The following is a 19,016-nucleotide window of genomic DNA, read 5'->3' as shown; positions in this document are numbered from 1 at the left end:
CACAGCCATCTGTAAAAAACACTGTCGTAGTTTGGAGCTGCACTTCAGACTGTGGTGTTGGGGATCTTGTCAAAATTGATGGAATTATGAAAGCAGAAAAGATTTTGATCCACCATGCAATACCATCTGGAAAGCATCTGATTGGCAACAACCTCATTTTTCAGCATGACAATGATCCCAAACACACTGCCAACATAGTAAAAGCAAACCTGGATAAAAACAAACAAACAATGGAACAGTATCAGTCATGGATTGAGTCTCCCAAGGGCTCAGCATTATTGAAGCAGTGTGGGATCATCTTGACAGAGTATCGAACAAAACACAGCCAACATCCAAATAAGAGCTCTGAATGTCCTTCCAGAAGCCTGGAGAAACTATTTCTTGAGACTACTTGAATAAATTACAAGAAAGTGTGCCTGAGAGAGTCTATGTAGAAGAATAGAGGTGGTCATACCAAATATTGACTTTCAAGCTGATTAGAATTATAGTATGAGCTTTGTTTTTGCCTTGCTTACTGCATTTCCATCTATGTTTGCATGTCTAAATAAACTGCTGCACCTATTTCCCATTTTCCTAGCAACATATAAAGAAATAAGATGTGGATCAAGACTTTTGCACAGTACTGTAAGCTATATTACGCTTTGGCTACAAATATTTGGTCTTTTTAAGAAAACTGAACTACAGGACATGGACGGCCTTGTCCGTTAACAAGCCACAGGTTAGTAATCTTGTAACGTGTCACCTGCTGTTTTCTAAACATAGCCACAACCTTGCAGACTTAAGGAAGCTTGCAAGCATTAGGTCAAGGTTATGTCAGGCTTTTAAGCTGTAAACATGTTAAGTGAAAAGTCTGGGGAGAGATTAACTCAGTTATGTGACTTGAAGAATAGAAATGTAAAGCGATTGTGAGCACTACCCCGTGTTCCTGATCAAATAAATGGGAACTATAATAGAATGTAGCGCACAAATCCTTTTCTCTTCTATTAGAAAGTTCTTGCCGCTGGGCGTCAAGGAAACACAGTATAGAATTTGATACGCTGTTATTCTTTTGAACCTGACAGGATGTGACCACAGAGAGAAAAGTGTGTATCCTGGAATAGAGTGTGACATTCATTGAGTTTGATTGGGGCGGGCGGTTAAAAAGGAGGACAGGGAGCTGAGTGGCTGGGTGTGTCGGAGGAAAGGTGTTGTTGCAGTGATTGGGTTTTGACTGACAGCTGCAGGGGCAACCTGTATCTGACTCGATTGGACACTAGCTCATCCACAAGCAGCGGTGCACATAACTGAGCACACTCCCCTCTCTCTCCCTCACACACACACACTCTTGTTTGCGCTCCCCCTTTCTGTCTTAGTCATTCTCTGCTTGTCACCATATCTTTCTGTCTCCCCTCTGCCCACGCTTTTCTCCGCTTACCTCTCCCCTCCTGTCAGTTTGTTTTCCTTTCCTCTCTACCTTTATTTTCTTTGCCTCTTTTTTTCTCTCTTCACTTCTTCTGTGTGTGTTTTTTCCACTGCCACTCAGCAGTCATTCTTATCTAAAGCCTCTCCATGTACTCCATGTAAATTTTTATAGTGGGTGATCCCAATAGGAGCACCCTGAACGTTTGCCCTGTCAAAGCCATTTCAAAGTAGACACTGCAGATCCATTTATTATAACAGAACAAGACTATTCCTTATGCAGAACAAACATGATTCAGTGGACGGTTGAAATGTTTCCCAAACAAATGGATTTCTAGCATTGGTGGTCCCCTGACTGTGGCACACTCTCCATGCCTTGCTTCCATGCTGCCTATAATTTATCCACAACCATGCTGCCTGTTACAGCACGTACATGCAATGACAGTCACCTCCTCCTCCCCCGCCCCCTGTGCATTCCACCTGCCAATCAAACTTACCAGCTAGTCTTCTTCCTAGCCACTCCTGTGATGAGCTGACAGGGAAAGAGAATGAGTAGGGAAGGGATGACAGCAGAGTAGAGCGGGAGGGAGAGTGAGGAGGGGAGGGATGGGGGGTTTAGAGGGAAAAGGTGTGAGGAGAGATAGATGAGAGTTATAGGAAAGGACGAAGTTAGGAGGAGGAGGTGGAGGAGGAGGAGGAGACCAAAGGGTGGAGGCATGACAAGGCGGAGAGGCGCGAACGAGCTATGAGTGACAAGGCGGCAGAGAGATACGTGATGATGGAAGGATGGAAGGAGGAAGAAGAGGGAGAAGAACTACAGATCGATGGAGATTCATCTATAATGCAGAAAGGCCAGGGGAAAGTGCATTTGTGTGGGCAGGATTTAAGACGCGGCTTGCAGTTTGTTTCTGTGTGCATGCGGGTATCAGAAAAAACATGTACACGCTGTATCAGTGAACACACCAGAGCTTGTTTGAGCAGATTTTTGTTTTTGTCCGTGTGTGCTCGCACACAAGTCCTGTTTGAACAAGAGACCATTTGCACAAGAAGGCATCAGAAACCGAACATGTTAATTTTTGATTGCTTACAAGTGTTTCTGTGTGTGTGTGTACTTACTGTGACTGCTGTTACCCGCATAATTAGTGTGAGTGTGCGTGTGCTTTTTTTATTATACGATTGTGTACCTATGCTGTGTGACCTGACACCTTTACAGTGAGAAAATGTGACAGTATTTACACGCGTGTCTGTTTCATTGTATGTTGCTCTAAAATGCCTCAAAATTCGATTGAGGTCCTCCACACAACCAGGGTGAGAGCTTCGATTACAGTAAAGCCAGCCTGAACTGTTCATTACAGGCAGGGCTCCCATCCATATATCTTACAGTAAAACAGGCCAAAGTGCTATATAAGAGGCAGCATTTATCTGAATGTGGTCATGAACTCGGGTTTACTAGACAGGAATCATGTCAAGCAATTGCACTTACTTCAGAAAAGCTACAGGCACTCCACAAAAGGCATATAAACCCTGAATTAACTGTCAAGAAAAAAAAATGGTAGCACATGTTGAAATTTTAGAAAATATTTCTGCTTTAATGGTCATTGCAAGCAGGAAGAGGTGCAAGGAATGCGACTTAAAAAGTATTTTTTGACATCAAATACAATGACATCTCGCGCACCAAGAGTAAAAGCTGATGTCTCTTAACCATGACCACTAATGATTCTATAACCAATCGTAGCACTGTTACGTCTTTATTTAGTCCATTTTAGCCTGCCTTTTTTATTAATCCTTTATTTATCCAGGCAAAAAAATCTCATTGAGATTAAAAATCTCATTTCCAAGAGAGACCTGGCATCATGGCAACAGAGACCTGGCATCATGGCTTTTAAAGCCCACAAAGTAGAGATCAGAGTAACACTTACGCAACTTTAATACCAGGGTGGAAGTGTGAAGCTAAGTGGTTGCAACACCTTTAACTTTGGGTTTTTGTTTGTCAGCGACTGATCATATTAGTTTTAAAAGCTTTTCGGTAACTACAACAATAGGTGAATCCATTAGTGTCGACATTCAGCGGTGATCCTGCTGTCTTCAGTTCAGTAAGAGTGAATTCAGCCTGTTGCTCGGTCTAACCTGTCAGGATCAGTTGAGCACAAAACTAGCAATTATTAGCGTTGCATAGAGAGATGGTAGTTCAGCATCCTGTTATGTTGGACTGAATTATTAGTTACTGATAGTTAAACCTTGAAAAAAAAAGGTGCAACTTGATTGCTTTACCGCTCATTCAGCGGGATTCTTCGGTTCTAAAAGAGTCACTGTGATTGTCGTTTTTGTGATGTTTTTGTGTCTTTCACAATCATTTTTTTCTTTGTTCTGTGACACACTGTGAATCACAGCTCAGCATACAAGAGCGCCATCAGTCACAAGTGGGAGGAGCTTTACTGCCAATTCAGTCAATGACAAGGTTCACTCACTCCAGTCATTTAAAAATATTTCAGCTGTGAATCATTGAGTTTGGGCAAAGAGGAGAGCCTTGGTTTTCTCGCAAGCTGCTGGAAAATGCTGAAACATGACCATGACATTATGTGCTACATAGTTAAACCAGATATAGGATATTGTTTGGGATAGTATCTTTTTTATTCACTTTTTAAAATATTGTTGTTCTGACTAATAATTGTGCCTCGAACGGGGTACGTGTGACTGGGTGCAAGTGGTGTCTAGACTCCGGCTAAATCAGAGAGCACTGTATGTGTTTAAGCACTGAGGAATCTGTTTGTCTTACTCGGGGTTGCCGTTGCCGACACACCGAAGAGAAAACTTCTCCCCCTCTCTAGGCAGAGTGCTCTCAGGGTGTATCATCACGTTCGGGGAATCTGTAAGTGTACGACAGACACACCCACAAATATACACAGAGACACAAATTAAAGTTATATAACAGAAGACTTGTAACCGTGCGAATATGCACAATCCCATTCATCCCCATCTCCATCTCCTCCCATCTGCATCCTGTAGGCGTCACCATCTCTCTGCCTCCCACTATGACATAACCCCTTACACAACATCACTTTCCACCGGCGATGCAGTACTGTCATATTTCCCACAGGGTGGCAGCAGTGACACAGACTCCATAACTCCAATTATAGTTTCATTTTAGATGATAACCCTCTCTCCTTATTCACTGTGACTCAACTCTGGCTAAGTGCACCAGCAGAGGAAGGTGAATTTCCTGTGTGGTCATGATTACAGGCAGCTAATGTGGAATTATTGGAGCAAAGATCAAACCGAAAAAGGGGAAAATGGGCTTATACTGCCCAATAAAAGAAAAGGTCAGGATAGAAATAAAGAAACAGAGCAGTCTGAGGTTTTCCACTGCTTCTCACCCATCCCCGAGTAGCTTCTGTACCTGCCTTCCTTCCCCCCAATTTCCCAGTTGACTTACACAACACCCGCAGAGCCTGCTCGCTCCTCTTGTCCCCCGGAGAAAGAGAGGGGTGGTTGACGGCGCAGGTGATGAGCGTGTTGTCATCGCTGGCGCTCACCTCCAGGGTGAGCTCGCTGCTCACGTTGTACGTGGGGTTGCCATCAACAGTCTCCACCACCTGTGGACCGCCTGAGGTGAAGAGAACAAGAAGAATACGGTTAGGAGGAGAGCGCCTGCATCTCAACCTGGCACTGGTACAGTAGTCTTGAACAAAAAATTCACACAACTCACAAGCTATGACACAGAAAAGGACTTTGCACTGTAATTAGGATGTGGCGGTTTCATGTGCAGAACGACAATGACCCCCATTTGTTCCCATTAAATGAAAAATGCTTTTGCAGTTACCTTGTGCCCTCGGGTGTTTTGTTCTGCGATGTATCATTTTGTTCCGCATACACTGTATGTCTGACAATCCATTTCAAACCATATTTTAGCAATGTGAGAAAATATCATTGTTTTCTCTCGTCATCATCATTTCTTTTCCCTGCTGACTCATTCAGCAATGCATAAATCATTCTGTCCAATAAGACTTCACATCACAGAGAATCTTTGTGTTCAAAATAATTAGCTTATGGTACCTTAACCAGAGCAGGCATTAGTGAGTCGACAGAAAATTACTCAACAACACTTATAATTGATCCATATTTTAAGTGATTAATCAAGCCAAATCATTGCACATGTTCTTCTTTGTCAATAATAGGATGTCAATCGAAGACATCTTCTTTCCACTGTTTGAAAATAGTCTTATAATTGTTAACTGCAGCACCACATTTGTTCCATTTTGCAATCAACTACTGTGGTTGTGGTTGAATTTCCTCAAACTCATCCATTGACAGTTGAACACATGGAAACTGTTTCTTCTGGCAACACTTCTTTTAAATTCTCATGTAATCAAAACACATCTCAAAGCTTTGTATCTATCCTCACATGTGTTTTCTGTAAGGGTAAAACTTGCACAATGGCAGCTCCAAATTTCAGCTCTCTTCAGCACCCACAGCCACTGCAATGTAACATCAGTAAACTGCACACAGCACTCTCATGTTTACTAACCAGGCCAGTCTGTGATGTTTCATGCTGAAGGACACCAAAGGGACAAGAGAGGCTAAAGATCTAATGCTGCTAAGTCCAGCTTTCTTTGGACTCGCTTGCTCGCTGTTGCTTAGGAGACGGATTGCATTGCATATGATTTGATCCATCACTGTAGACAGACAAGCAACTGTACTGAAGCAAAGAATTTATCCTGGCAAATAAAGAGCATCTGCAACATCTTCCACACAATCTGTTGAAGCTCTATTTCTCAATTTAAAATGATGAAACAGGTCAAATATTATAGAAAAACTTTTAAGTAACAATATGCTCCGATTTGCATATACTGTAGAAACATTTCAAAAGCTGTTATACTTCTTTCCTTTAAATTCATGGAAGCTGCCACGAAAAACTGTGCTGAAGAAGAACTGGGCAGACGTGCCTGCGCCTGAGCGAGCAACAGCAGCATCGCTGCAGTCATAGTATGAAAGCATAAACACAGTTGAGTTGTTGTCAGCCAGAAATCGCATTCTATTGTAAGAAGAGATATCAAACTGGGTGGTCAGACCGTGAAAGTGGTTGGTGAATCTGGGAAAGTGGACCAGAACCTTATCATTTACTCCTGCATGGGTTGACGCACACACTCACACATGCACGCACAAGCATGGGCACATGTAGGTCAAGCTCATGAATAACATATACACAGCGGAGACAGATAGTGGCAGGAAAGAGGATTGAAAAACACACACCTGTTTTTTTTTTGTTTTGTTTTTTTCCCCCACTGTCTCACACTTTCTCTCAAAACCTCAGATATTATAGACACCTCCCTCTCTTCTCCTTCCTCCCCCAGAGAACTCTTCAAATACCACTGAATCTAATGACATCTCTCTTTTTATTACCATGACCAGTCCTCTGACCCACAGAGAAAATTAGTTTACTTTCCAGGTGCATTTCAATAATCGTATGCCACTCTAAGGAGTCACTTTCTGTCTCTCTCACTATCTTCTCTCTCTCTCAATCCACACACAAATACAGGCAGTATATTGCCTTTATTAAAGACCACAGATCTCCAAAACCAGACTTGGGAATGGTGAAGCCCTATTTGTTTACTCCTTGACTCTTGTGTACAGTATTTTTGAATTTGTGCAATTGAGTTTTAATACGGTTTTTGTGCCCAAGGGGTCATGGTACCGATTCAACATATTCATTAAGGAAAAAACAAGATGCAGTCAGTTTAAGTGCTTTTTCCCTAGACAGCTGTGATGCACATTTGCCCATAATTCACATTTCCTCAGTTCATTATTAGATAATCAGTGCAGATTTGCATGTCAGCTGCTGCAAGCAGAGCAATAACCAAATCAGACTGGAAAATAGCAAAATATTTTGCTACATTGGATTATGCATCAGCTAGCATATTCTAAAGGGTCAGTTTACCAAAAACCTGAAAATGGCTATAATTATTTAATAGTTAAAACACTTTGTTCATCCCTTTGAATTCAAGTCTTGGTTGTTTTATTTCAGAGTGATTGTAGCAACATACAGAGACACTCTGAAGTCTTTTTAACTGTAACACATAAGCATATCCATGCAGATCAATTTGTTTTGTCCCCTTGGTCTGTGATATTCATCTTGAGGACTCCTGTCTCCATCCATATAATGTGAACTTTAATAGAATCTGGTGCACACAGCATTAGAGAGCGAATCTAAAAAGAACAAAAAATTCTCCGCAGAAACAAGGTCCTCGTTACTGTTTCTCCAATTAAAGTGGTTCATACTGGAATAACTAGGATGTTATTTCTGGAAACATAGGTCATTGTTAAATTTTTTAAATATTTTACTTCTGACTGCTGTGGGCATGAAACTCTATTCATCATCACCGAACTGAAGATGAGACAGAAATCTTCAGACAAACTCAAAACCTGAACAAGATAATGGATATAATATGTACTGAAAGCTGCTATAATGAGTACTTTTTCTATTAACAATGGCCTACATGACTCTGTGATTGGGGTGGATTCTAGCAGGGAAGTCTCTCCCACAATCTGGGAAGCATTCAAAGCTTATCTGGGGTGGGGTGCCTGTAACTCAGGCTGTAGCCAAATATCATCAGGAAACTTACCCAACTCCAAGTTGCACTCCAATGTATTCACTGGAGTGTGAATGTTAGATAGAAAGCACTTAAGCATAGAAAAAAAAAGTAGTTGTATGAATGGGTGTGAATGGATGAATGACGCAAGTTGTAGAAAGTAGAGTAGAAAAGCACTGTATAAGAACCAGTCCATCTATCTTGGAGAGCAACTGGTCAACATGGGAGAGTAATCTGTTGCTATAGTTTACCTGAGCATTATGGCTATTGTGAGTACCAGTGTTGGTCAAGTTACCTGAAAAAAGTAATCAGTAACTAATTACTGATTACTTCCCCAAAAAAGTAATCCGGTTACTTTACTGATTACTTATTTTCAAAAGTAATTAATTACTTAGTTACTTGGTTACTTTTTAAACACACGATTTACAACCAGAATAGATACTAAAGCGATAGCTCTATCAGCCCAATTCTACTTTTTCTGCATAATCCATCATACAAAATGTAATCAAATGGAAAAGTCTCTTTTTTTTAAACTTGTTTTATCAGTTTTAATCTTTTAACTTTATGCATCAAGCAAAAATTTAATTATATGCACCATTCTCTGACTTGAAGAAATTAGTTTAACATTTAAACCTATTTTCTGCACATTCCAGCACATAAAATAAAATATTTTTTGTGTTTACACTCAGTCTTTCAAATAGATGCAAGTAAAACACAGCAGAAAATAAATAAAATCAAAGACTAGCGGTCCTGTTGCTCTATTTTCACCTGTAAAGCAGGAGTGGGGTAGGCGGAGATGTGCTCTGGTGCAGGTGTGCCGCAGCGGTAGGGATGGGTATCGTTTAGGTTTTATCCGATACCGGTGCCAAACCGGTACTTTTGAAACAGTGCCGGTGCTTAAACAGTGCTCGAACCGGTACTTAAACAATGGAAAACACAAACTTTGTCCTGAAACCTCTCATGTTTAGCTGTTTTTTTGTAAAAAGATAACAATGTTAGTCTTCTTTGCAGCTATAGGGCATATATAGTATCACTCTTGGCTGGAAGCAGTGCTTAAACAATGGACAAACACAAACTTTGTCCAAAAACCTCTCATGTTTACCTCTTTTCCACTTTTCCTTTGGTCATTTTAGCCTTTTTTGGCCAGGGTGAAGGGAGTATCTGCGCATTTCTCGGCTTTTAACAAAATGCTATATGTCGCCAGGTGTTTCATCAGATTCGAGGTGTTACCTCGTGTTACCTCCTTTGCACAGCATCACAGTATCAGCTTAAAGCACTTGTTGCAGGCTGCTGAGTTTGCATCTTTTCCTGTGAAGTACAGCCAGACTTTGACCGCTTCGCCTTGGCACCAGAAACCGGTACCCATTCCTACGCAGCGGTCAGTTGAAGAATCCGCAAGTTTCTCTGTGAATTTCCCATTACGTCGTTGCGCACTCGGAGCATGTTTAGGGTTTTTTTTTTCGGTGTAAAAAGAAGTTTTCTTCCCACGCACAACGGACACTAATGTTTTTGTCACTTTTTATGGAATCAAACTCAAAGTAAGGTCAGTACTTCCACGCTTTAAACGCTGCATGCTCATACTCTCTCCCGCACTCGATATATGATCCATTGTTGATCTGCACACAGCTGTTGTCACAAACTGTTAGTTGTAGGCCTGAGAGTGTGTGTAATTGTTTAGAGAGAAAGGAATTTATGGACACTGGGGGTCTGCCTGCCATAGAAGGCGACAGGAAGCTACAGTTGGGGGTTGCTGATGCTGATGCTTGTACCTTTAATAAAACTCATAATTGTTATAAACTTAGAAGTAGGTTTGTAGGAGACTCTCCACCTTATCTGTAAATGTAAGACAACAAGAGGCCAATGGCCCAGTGGATGCAGAGTGGGAGTCTCAGTGTTTGTAATATGTTAACTCTGTTTTCTATGTTGTGTAGAGGAATTTGGTGTAGCTTGGGTGAGGAGATTACATTTATGACCGGCAGGAAGTCACGTACACAGAGACACACACACAGTGCTTTGACTGTTATGACGCACCCACACCCACATGCACACTCACTCACGTGCACTCACATAGACATACGGGTACGCGCACACACAGGCACTCACGTGCTCGTGCATACACACAGAGACACAGAGTTTGCAGCACACCGTGGGGGTTTTATGACGGGGTCGCGTCTATAAAGCTGACTGTAACAAACAAAGGAGTGGAAGATTTGCAGAGGGACACCGGCCTTGCACATCTCCCCTTCTAGAAGATGCATGCTTAAATGAAGATGAATGAAGATGAATAAAGGTTTTGTGAAAAAGGACTACTGAGTTCCGGTGCCGTCCCGGAATAAAAGAACCGGGGTGAAACTGATTTCGTAACACTATGAAAGCGAATCCAGGTTTGCTATTTCTTTTGGCTCCATCAACCAACATCAACTTTCTTCAGAGTTCGTTCTTCTTTTCCCCTCACTGTTATGGTGGTTTCAGACAGTGTTCTCAATCTTTGGGTTTGTATAACATCAATGAGAGGAGATGTCCTTAATATGGTCACACCAAGCACAGCAAATCTGCTGTTAATGATGGGCAACCAATGAGCAGACATTTGGCTTAATGAAAGTGGCAAAGAGAGCTAAAACAGCTTGGTTCAGACAGAAAGGCAGCACAAGTGTCTGGTATACAGTAAGAGCTAGCTCTAATTTCTTTATATTTTGCCAGGAAAGTGATAAATAAGAGCAGCAATTCATTAAAACATGTGCAAACTTAAGTGGAAATACATTATATAAGGCAAAAATAGAGTACGTATAATCTCAACAAGCCTGAAAGTAAATATTTGGTATAACCACCATCATTCTTTAACACTGCCTGAACTCTATTAAGCAAGCTTTCTTGCAATTTCTTTAAGTAGCCTTCATAATAATGAAGTAAATGATGAAGCTCTTGCCAATTAGGTGCTTTCCAGATGGCATTGCATGGTGGATCAAAATCTTTTCTGGCTTCATAATTCAATCAGTTTTGGCACGATCCCAAACACGACTGGCTGAAAAGCAGCTCCAAACCATGAACTTGACAGTGCTTTACGCTCACTTTTGCATCTCTCTCCTGACCAATACTGATGAACATTAAGACAAAACAACTTCAAATTTGGATTAATTACATCATTAGAACTGTTGCCACTGATTTAGAGTTCAGTTCTTGAGTAATTTGACCTACCTCAGCCTGTTCTCCACATTCCCTTCCATGAGAATGGCATCCTGTGAGTCACCCTGCTGCTAGCATTTATGCCCGTTATATATTACATGATTCATTATAATTAACAACAGTTTAAAAGTTAATGTCACAAAATACTTCACAAAAACACAAAATAATTACAAAAACATCTCATACGATCAAAGTAATGCCTTTAATGACTGCTAAATCTTTAAACTAAATCTTAATATTCAGTGTTAGGAAAAGTGTGTGCAGCATTCTGCTTCATTAATATTTAAGCTCAACGATACTCCAGCACCTGCTAAAAATTTCATGGGATACCGACACTTTTCTATAGAACTCGTATTCCTCGATTAAAAAAAAGGTGGCCAATCGGCACATCCTTGAAACTAACTTCCCCCAAGGTGGTGATGCCATGCAGATGAGGTGGTGGAGCTGCTGATGCATCAACCCTCAAGCGTCCAATCTGCTATAAAATAATCATATTATGAAAATCAAACAACTGGATGCAGCAATTACTGTGACCAGCGTGTTTGGGACTTCATGGCTAAAGAAGCGTGTTTGTGACCAGAAGGTCCAGATTAGAGCGGAAAAAATTATTAAATGAATCCATTAGTTCATGGACCAAATGTCCCAAAATCGCTGCTTTCGTAATCAAAGAAATTAAGCTGCCAGTGAGATTAAATTGTTTTGTTTGTGCTAAAGACAGACTCGACTGTGTGGTGTCCTTTAATTATTGCGCTGGGAAAATGTGATATTATCAAATCAAACTGTGACTTTTTTTGTTTGAAAAAAAATTCCACTGATAATAAATAAACTGATAATTTAACATTTGAAAACATTAACGGAGGAAAAACGATCATCATTTTGCCAATGCTTTCACTTTTAAACCTAATTTTTTACAATATGACTTTACAATATCTTAATGCGTATCTTGAATCATAAGGATGATATTTTATTTTCAATATGCTACGAGTATTTAGTGACTCTTTTTAGACAAAGGTGCGAGCAAAATTAATCCATTACTAAAAAAAGAAGAAAAACAGCTCAGTTCAGTGTGGGGAGCTAAATGAAATTAGTGAATAAGTTCTCTTTAAAATTCACTATTATGCCAGCTGGTACTTTACCCCCCACCACGACCAGTTGAGCTGATTATAAGACTCCAGTTTCTCAAAGGTGTGAAAATACATGACTATGAATAGGAAGAAACAAATGCTCAGCAAGAAGCCTTCCTGTGAAAGAGTAGAAGGTTTTAAAATAATCGAAACAGTCATCAGATTTAATCTTTAAGTGGATTAGGTCCAGAGAAAGCACTGAAGTCTGATTTAAGTGTTCATATGAGGTCATCTAATTTGGAAAGAAAGTTAATTAGTCTTGTTACTGAATTACTGAGTGAAGCTGATGGGATGCATCTGTCTTGCTGTGTCCATGTGTGTCCATATTCAGTGGTTCAGATGACAAAGTGCTATACTCAGGTTTAAGATATAGTATTTCCATTTTCTTCCACTTACTAGTTTAACTTCACTTCAATTAAGTTTTTACTCAGAACCACTACATTGAAAAGGACACTATTTTTTCCCATCTGCAGTAATTTACAGGGAGTGCAGAATTATTAGGTAAATGAGTATTTTGTCCACATCATCCTCTTCATGCATGTTGTCTTACTCCAAGCTGTATAGGCTCGAAAGCCTACTACCAATTAAGCATATTAGGTCATGTGCATCTCTGTAATGAGAAGGGGTGTGGTCTAATGACATCAACACCCTATATCAGGTGTGCATAATTATTAGGCAACTTCCTTTCCTTTGGCAAAATGGGTCAAAAGAAGGACTTGACAGGCTCAGAAAAGTCAAAAATAGTGAGATATCTTGCAGAGGGATGCAGCAGTCTCAAAATTGCAAAGCTTCTGAAGCGTGATCATCGAACAATCAAGCGTTTCATTCAAAATAGTCAACAGGGTCGCAAGAAGCGTGTGGAAAAACCAAGGCGCAAAATAACTGCCCATGAACTGAGAAAAGTCAAGCGTGCAGCTGCCAAGATGCCACTTGCCACCAGTTTGGCCATATTTCAGAGCTGCAACATCACTGGAGTGCCCAAAAGCACAAGGTGTGCAATACTCAGAGACATGGCCAAGGTAAGAAAGGCTGAAAGACGACCACCACTGAACAAGACACACAAGCTGAAACGTCAAGACTGGGCCAAGAAATATCTCATCTGCATCCTTCAAGAAAAACATGATTTTCATGCAGGACAATGCTCCATCACACGCGTCCAAGTACTCCACAGCGTGGCTGGCAAGAAAGGGTATAAAAGAAGAAAAACTAATGACATGGCCTCCTTGTTCACCTGATCTGAACCCCATTGAGAACCTGTGGTCCATCATCAAATGTGAGATTTACAAGGAGGGAAAACAGTACACCTCTCTGAACAGTGTCTGGGAGGCTGTGGTTGCTGCTGCACGCAATGTTGATGGTGAACAGATCAAAACACTGACAGAATCCATGGATGGCAGGCTTTTGAGTGTCCTTGCAAAGAAAGGTGGCTATATTGGTCGCTGATTTGTTTTTGTTTTGTTTTTGAATGTCAGAAATGTATATTTGTGAATGTGGAGATGTTATATTGGTTTCACCGGTAAAAATAAATAATTGAAATGGGTATATATTTGTTTTTTGTTAAGTTGCCTAATAATTATGCACAGTAATAGTCACCTGCACACACAGATATCCCCCTAAAATAGCTAAAACTAGAAACAAACTAAAAACTACTTCCAAAAACATTCAGCTTTGATATTAATGAGTTTTTTGGGTTCATTGAGAACATGGTTGTTGTTCAATAATAAAATTATTCCTCAAAAATACAACTTGCCTAATAATTCTGCACTCCCTGTATATTTGCAGTTCGGGCTCTTTTCTAAGACCTCTCAGACTTAAACATGTATTTAGTTTTGGACAGTGACACGATTTTTGTGATTTTGCTTCTCTACATTATCGCAGTTGATTTTAAATCAAACAAAGTAGTTGAAGTTCAGACCATCAACTTTAATTCACAGGTTTAATTCAACAAGTTTCACATGAACTGTTTGGGAATTAGAGCCATTTTGATGCATAGTTTTCTGAGGCTTAAAAGTAGTTTCATGACCAGGCAAACTCTGCTCATTAATGATCATTATTAATCATTACCTACAGTCCACTTTTCTCCAAGTGCTGTGATTTTTACACTTTAAGAAACTGAAAAACTTTTTCCATCACTGTTTCTCTACCTTTCCTTTCTCGTCCATTATGTTGCTACACACAGACACACGCCCATGTACCCTTCACCATCCGCCCTACGTTCTGCATTATGACAATTTAGGTTGGAATTCAACCGGTATGGCATTAAGTGCCGCCATAAATCCCCATTATCCCCAATCCAATACATCGATGTCACTAAATGATCCATAGCCCTTTCACACAGTACAACTAATACAGTCTTCAAAGCTCTTAGACTTTCATTCTTCTCAATTACCACTCCCTTACCCGCATTCTCTCTTGCTCTCTCGACTCACTGCTAAATCCTCTTTCTGGATTTCTCTCTCCATTTCGTCAGCCTTCCCTTCTTTTCTACTTCCCTCTCCTGTTGCGCTCCCTAGTCCCCTCTTCTTTAAAACTGGTCCCCCTTTGCTTCATCCTTGCCCCCCCCCAATCTACTCCCACTCAGACATAAAGCTGCCTCACTTCTTCTGCAGTTTTCTTAATTCCCCTTCAGCTCTCTCTTCTTCCTTCTGTCTCTCTCAACATCGGCTTTTGCAGCTTCCATCACTCTCTCAGAATACTTGCAGTCACTCTGTCTATTTTTATGCACGCACACGCACGTGCTCCCGTTCATTCATTCACCTCTCTCTCTGTTCACTGTTTTCTCAGCAGCCCCTCGCTGTCACTTACTTGATACAAAGAGTCTTTCTCGTCTTTCTCACACACACTTTACTGTGCTGCCCTCATTCCCTTCTCTTCATCTCTCTCCATCTTTCCTTTTACTGTCAGTGAAGCTGTCACAGACATTGGTGAGAAACAGTCTATTGGCTCATCTTTCCAACATCCACACGCTTGGACTCGCACACAAACAAACACCGCAGCTGCATGAATGAGAACCTGTAATAATAGCACACTGACCCGTGGTGCTCTTCTGTGATATAGCCGGAGATGAGCACTTTGTGTGTGTATGATTATTATCTGTCCATTACTAATGTTTGTGTATTGAACCGAATGGGTTTGTGTTTCTGTGTGTGTGTGTGGGTTTGTCTTTGTGTTTGTGACAGAGTGTGTGTCATTCCAGCAATGACTGATTGGTGTTGCGCAGTGTCAGGATGGCTGAGCGAGGCCTCAAACACAACATCATTCATATGGAGTTGATCTCCTTCAAATCTCTCTTGGTGTGTCTCTATTACTCTCTGTGCTCACTCCATTTCAAAAGCTGGGTTCATCCAAATTCTACAAAATAAACTATGTCTGTATACTTTACATGCAACCCTTTCACCAAGCCAGATCAGTGATTCAGCAAAACCTCGAGGAACACTTAATGTTTTACAAATTCATTAATTTTTGCGATATCTGTACAAGGCAGGGGCACGGACCCGGTAATTTTGTACATGGTGTTTAATATCCTAATTATGACAAGGTGAATGATGTCATCTGGGCTATTTCAGTGGGAGGAAATGAAGCTGCTAAATGAAGAGGGCAAAGTTCAAAAGAAAAGGACTGGAGTCAAAAAGTCAAAAAATTTACCGCCTATGTGTTTTTACTCATGAGTTTTCCTTGACCTTAGTGGGAAACGTGATGAAGGTTGAGAGATAAGGAGTTTGACAAAGATAAATTTACATCCTGGCTGCTTGCTGACATGAATCTGTTATGTTAAAACTACAACATCCTGAAAATGAACTGTAATTACACCTCATGCTTTTTTACTATGTTGGTTTACAAAATATCAGCAACAACGGTGAAATTAAATGGTTGTGTTAGGAAATGCTGCTCACCCGCTGTCCACTCCTATTTTGTTCTCCTGCTGAAGACATTATCTACATTGAAAATTGCCTTTTTAAGGCTTCTGGCATCTCTGAAGTAAAATTAATTATCGATTATCCTAAAAGCTGGCAAAACAGCAAATTACGGCACGAGGGAGACAGCAGTAAATTATATGATGATCTCTAGCTTGTCAATTATGTTGATTGTTTCTGTTCCTGCGCCGTCTGATAGTGTGTCACTTTGAATTCTAGGACAGCATTATCTGCTCACCTTTTATAAAGGATGGCCCAGTATCCAGTGCTACAGGAGATAACAGAGGCTCAAAAACACCTTACCATAACATCAGGAGAATGTTATGGAACATGTTATTCTGTCTGACACTTCTGGGTCACTCAGCTGAGAACCTTCCTAAGAAAATTTGACTATTTAACCACAACCATGTGGCTTTAGCAGGAATAAGAAAGTCTGAACAACACCTTTATATTGCATTATGGGAACTATAGGATGAAGTATTTCAGAATTTAGCCCATAAATGGAACAAATTGTGAATGCATCAGTTTTGAGTCACGTAACATTCTGTTTTTCCACTAGAAGTCTGCTAGAGTGGCCATTTAAGATGTGCATATAGCTAAGACACACACACACAAGAATTGGGAAAGGTTCTGATGACAGTGAAATGAGCAAATCACAGAATACAAACTTTCTTTCTATCAAGTCTCAGAACTTCCACACCTTTAATTTCCGTCTTGCTGTGTAAAAGCCTCCCTACTCTGTGGAATGACATTAAACACTATGTATGTAAATCATGCAGTGTGGCTATGTGCAATGCAAATACATAACTCCCGGGGATACGACTGTTTCTTTAGCATATGAAATCGCCACCATGTCTGTGGAAAGACATGCTGCTGTTGAATTTCTAAATGAAACATATACGCTAGGGCTGGGCTATATCATACCGTTCACGGTAATACCGGTGTAATTCCGGGCAACGATAGGAAAATGAAATCGCGATAGAATATGGGTAAAACGCGCATGCGAAGTGCCTTTGTTTACATACGCACATGGCGGTGACGCAGAATGAGAAGAGCAAAAGTGGATCGTTGAATGAAACGGATGAACCAGAATTGGTTTGTAAAAATGCTGCAACTTCAGTGGTGTGGAACTGGTTTAGCTTTCGTCCATCAGATACACAACAAAGTACTATTTTTGGTAGAGCATGCTAGCGGGCCGTCGTTATTACTGTGTTGTTTGGAAAATACGACACACTTAAAATCAATCCTTTGATTTTTCTGAAAATCGACAGTGCCCCTTATAATCCCGTGTGCCTTATGTATGAGTTCTGGTTGTGTTTACTGACCTCAAAACGATTTCATGTACACGACGCTTGAAAATCTGTCAAATGTTTTAGTACGACTTTGCTAAGCTACGAACCCGCACCGCTTGATGGATTGTCGGAGCATTACGGCTATCGTAGGCAGGAGCCTCGCGGAGTGATACATACTGTGCTTCAACATAATATTACCATGTTGTGTGTGTATAACCTCTTTTTAAGTTTTGTGGATATTATACATGGTTATGCTGAGGATATGTCGGCCAGTTTCCACTGGAAATGCCTTTTGGTTAAACTGTCAGCGAGGAATTTGCACTGTTATATTTTTATATAACTTTAATGCACATAAAAAACAGCTGCTTGTTTAAGTGAAAATACACTGATGGGGTTTTTTGCACTAATAAAGTTGTGGAGTTGTAAAGTATTTTGTCTAGTGTCAATTATATCGTCAGTTATATCGTTATCGCAAATTTTCAAATGTATATCGTGATAAATATTTTTGGTCATATCACCCTGCTCTAATATACGCAATAGAGCGCTACAAACAAAATAACATTCACTTACAGTGTTTATCTCAAAAACTGGGCAAATAAGACCAAAATTATTGGTGTAGCTAGCCTGTTCTCATTGCCGTTGCATTTAAAAGCAATGGATAAGCATCATTAGATGATATGCAGGACTTATGTTGAGAAAGGGACATATTTAAACCTTACCGCAACCTTTTATTTAAGAAAAAAAAAAGGCAAAGATTTATTACTAATGATAATTATGAAGTAAAAGCAAAATTAAAATGCAAGAGGAAGACAATCCAATAAGCAATTGACATTAAAGTTAAAAATAAAGTCCCAAGCCTGGCCGGCAAACTTGTGACCACCACTCCAGCCTCTAAATGGAAATGTTGCCACTTTGCAAAAAAGGAGTGCTATCTCTCTGTATACAATGGCACTAGTGACAAGGACAATATTGTGTGTATCTCTGTGATGGCAGTGGCATCAAACAGAACGGCAGTATTTGGGCTGTGAATGCTTTGAAGTGGCATTACAGGTACATACAGGAAAAAAGCATCTATTTGTATTTTGGGTGAAGTGAGCCTTTTAAACAGAAATCCAGTTTCTAAAAAGCAACAATCTCCTTCCTTTCTGTCTCCTGCTTTTAGTTCAGCTGTAACAAAAGGACCAGATAATCTGTCCTCAGGCGGGCAGCTCTCCCATTACTCCTTCACTTTGTAGCTTTAGTCCATTCTTTTGAGTCCTTTCAATCCATAATTATAGCAAACACTAACACAGTGCCAAAGCATCAGGGCAAATGATGGGCATTTTTGCATTACAAAGCCTGAGCGTCCATTTTTACATCAATAAATCTTTATCTTATTATATTAATGTAATTACTGGAAAAAAGTCTCCTAAAGACGATTCACCAGTGTAAACACTGCAGCGTACTGTATATAAAGTAGGATTTGCGGCATCTGTTGGAGAGCTGTGACGACAGACAGAGAGCGCTGTTCTTCCAGGA

At 40.4% G+C, this 19,016-nt stretch overlaps 1 protein-coding gene across 6 annotated transcripts in view; it reads right to left on the bottom strand.

The window, feature by feature from the left end:
- cadm3 (cell adhesion molecule 3) overlaps positions 1-19,016 on the bottom strand; it is a 119,299-nt gene that overhangs the window by 16,825 nt on the left and 83,458 nt on the right. For all 6 annotated transcript variants that reach the window (XM_026150967.1, XM_026150971.1, XM_026150972.1 and 3 more), the window contains exons 6-7: positions 4,832-5,002; positions 4,175-4,265 (exon numbers count right to left, since the gene is read on the bottom strand). In XM_026150967.1, the coding sequence (XP_026006752.1) occupies positions 4,175-4,265; positions 4,832-5,002 (262 nt within the window). The remainder of the gene's footprint in view (positions 1-4,174; positions 4,266-4,831; positions 5,003-19,016) is intronic.

The sequence above is a fragment of the Astatotilapia calliptera genome, chromosome 18, assembly GCF_900246225.1.
Source record: "Astatotilapia calliptera chromosome 18, fAstCal1.2, whole genome shotgun sequence".
In the NCBI taxonomy this organism is placed as follows: Eukaryota; Metazoa; Chordata; class Actinopteri; order Cichliformes; family Cichlidae; genus Astatotilapia; species Astatotilapia calliptera.
This window is presented reverse-complemented; position numbering and strand designations above follow the sequence as displayed.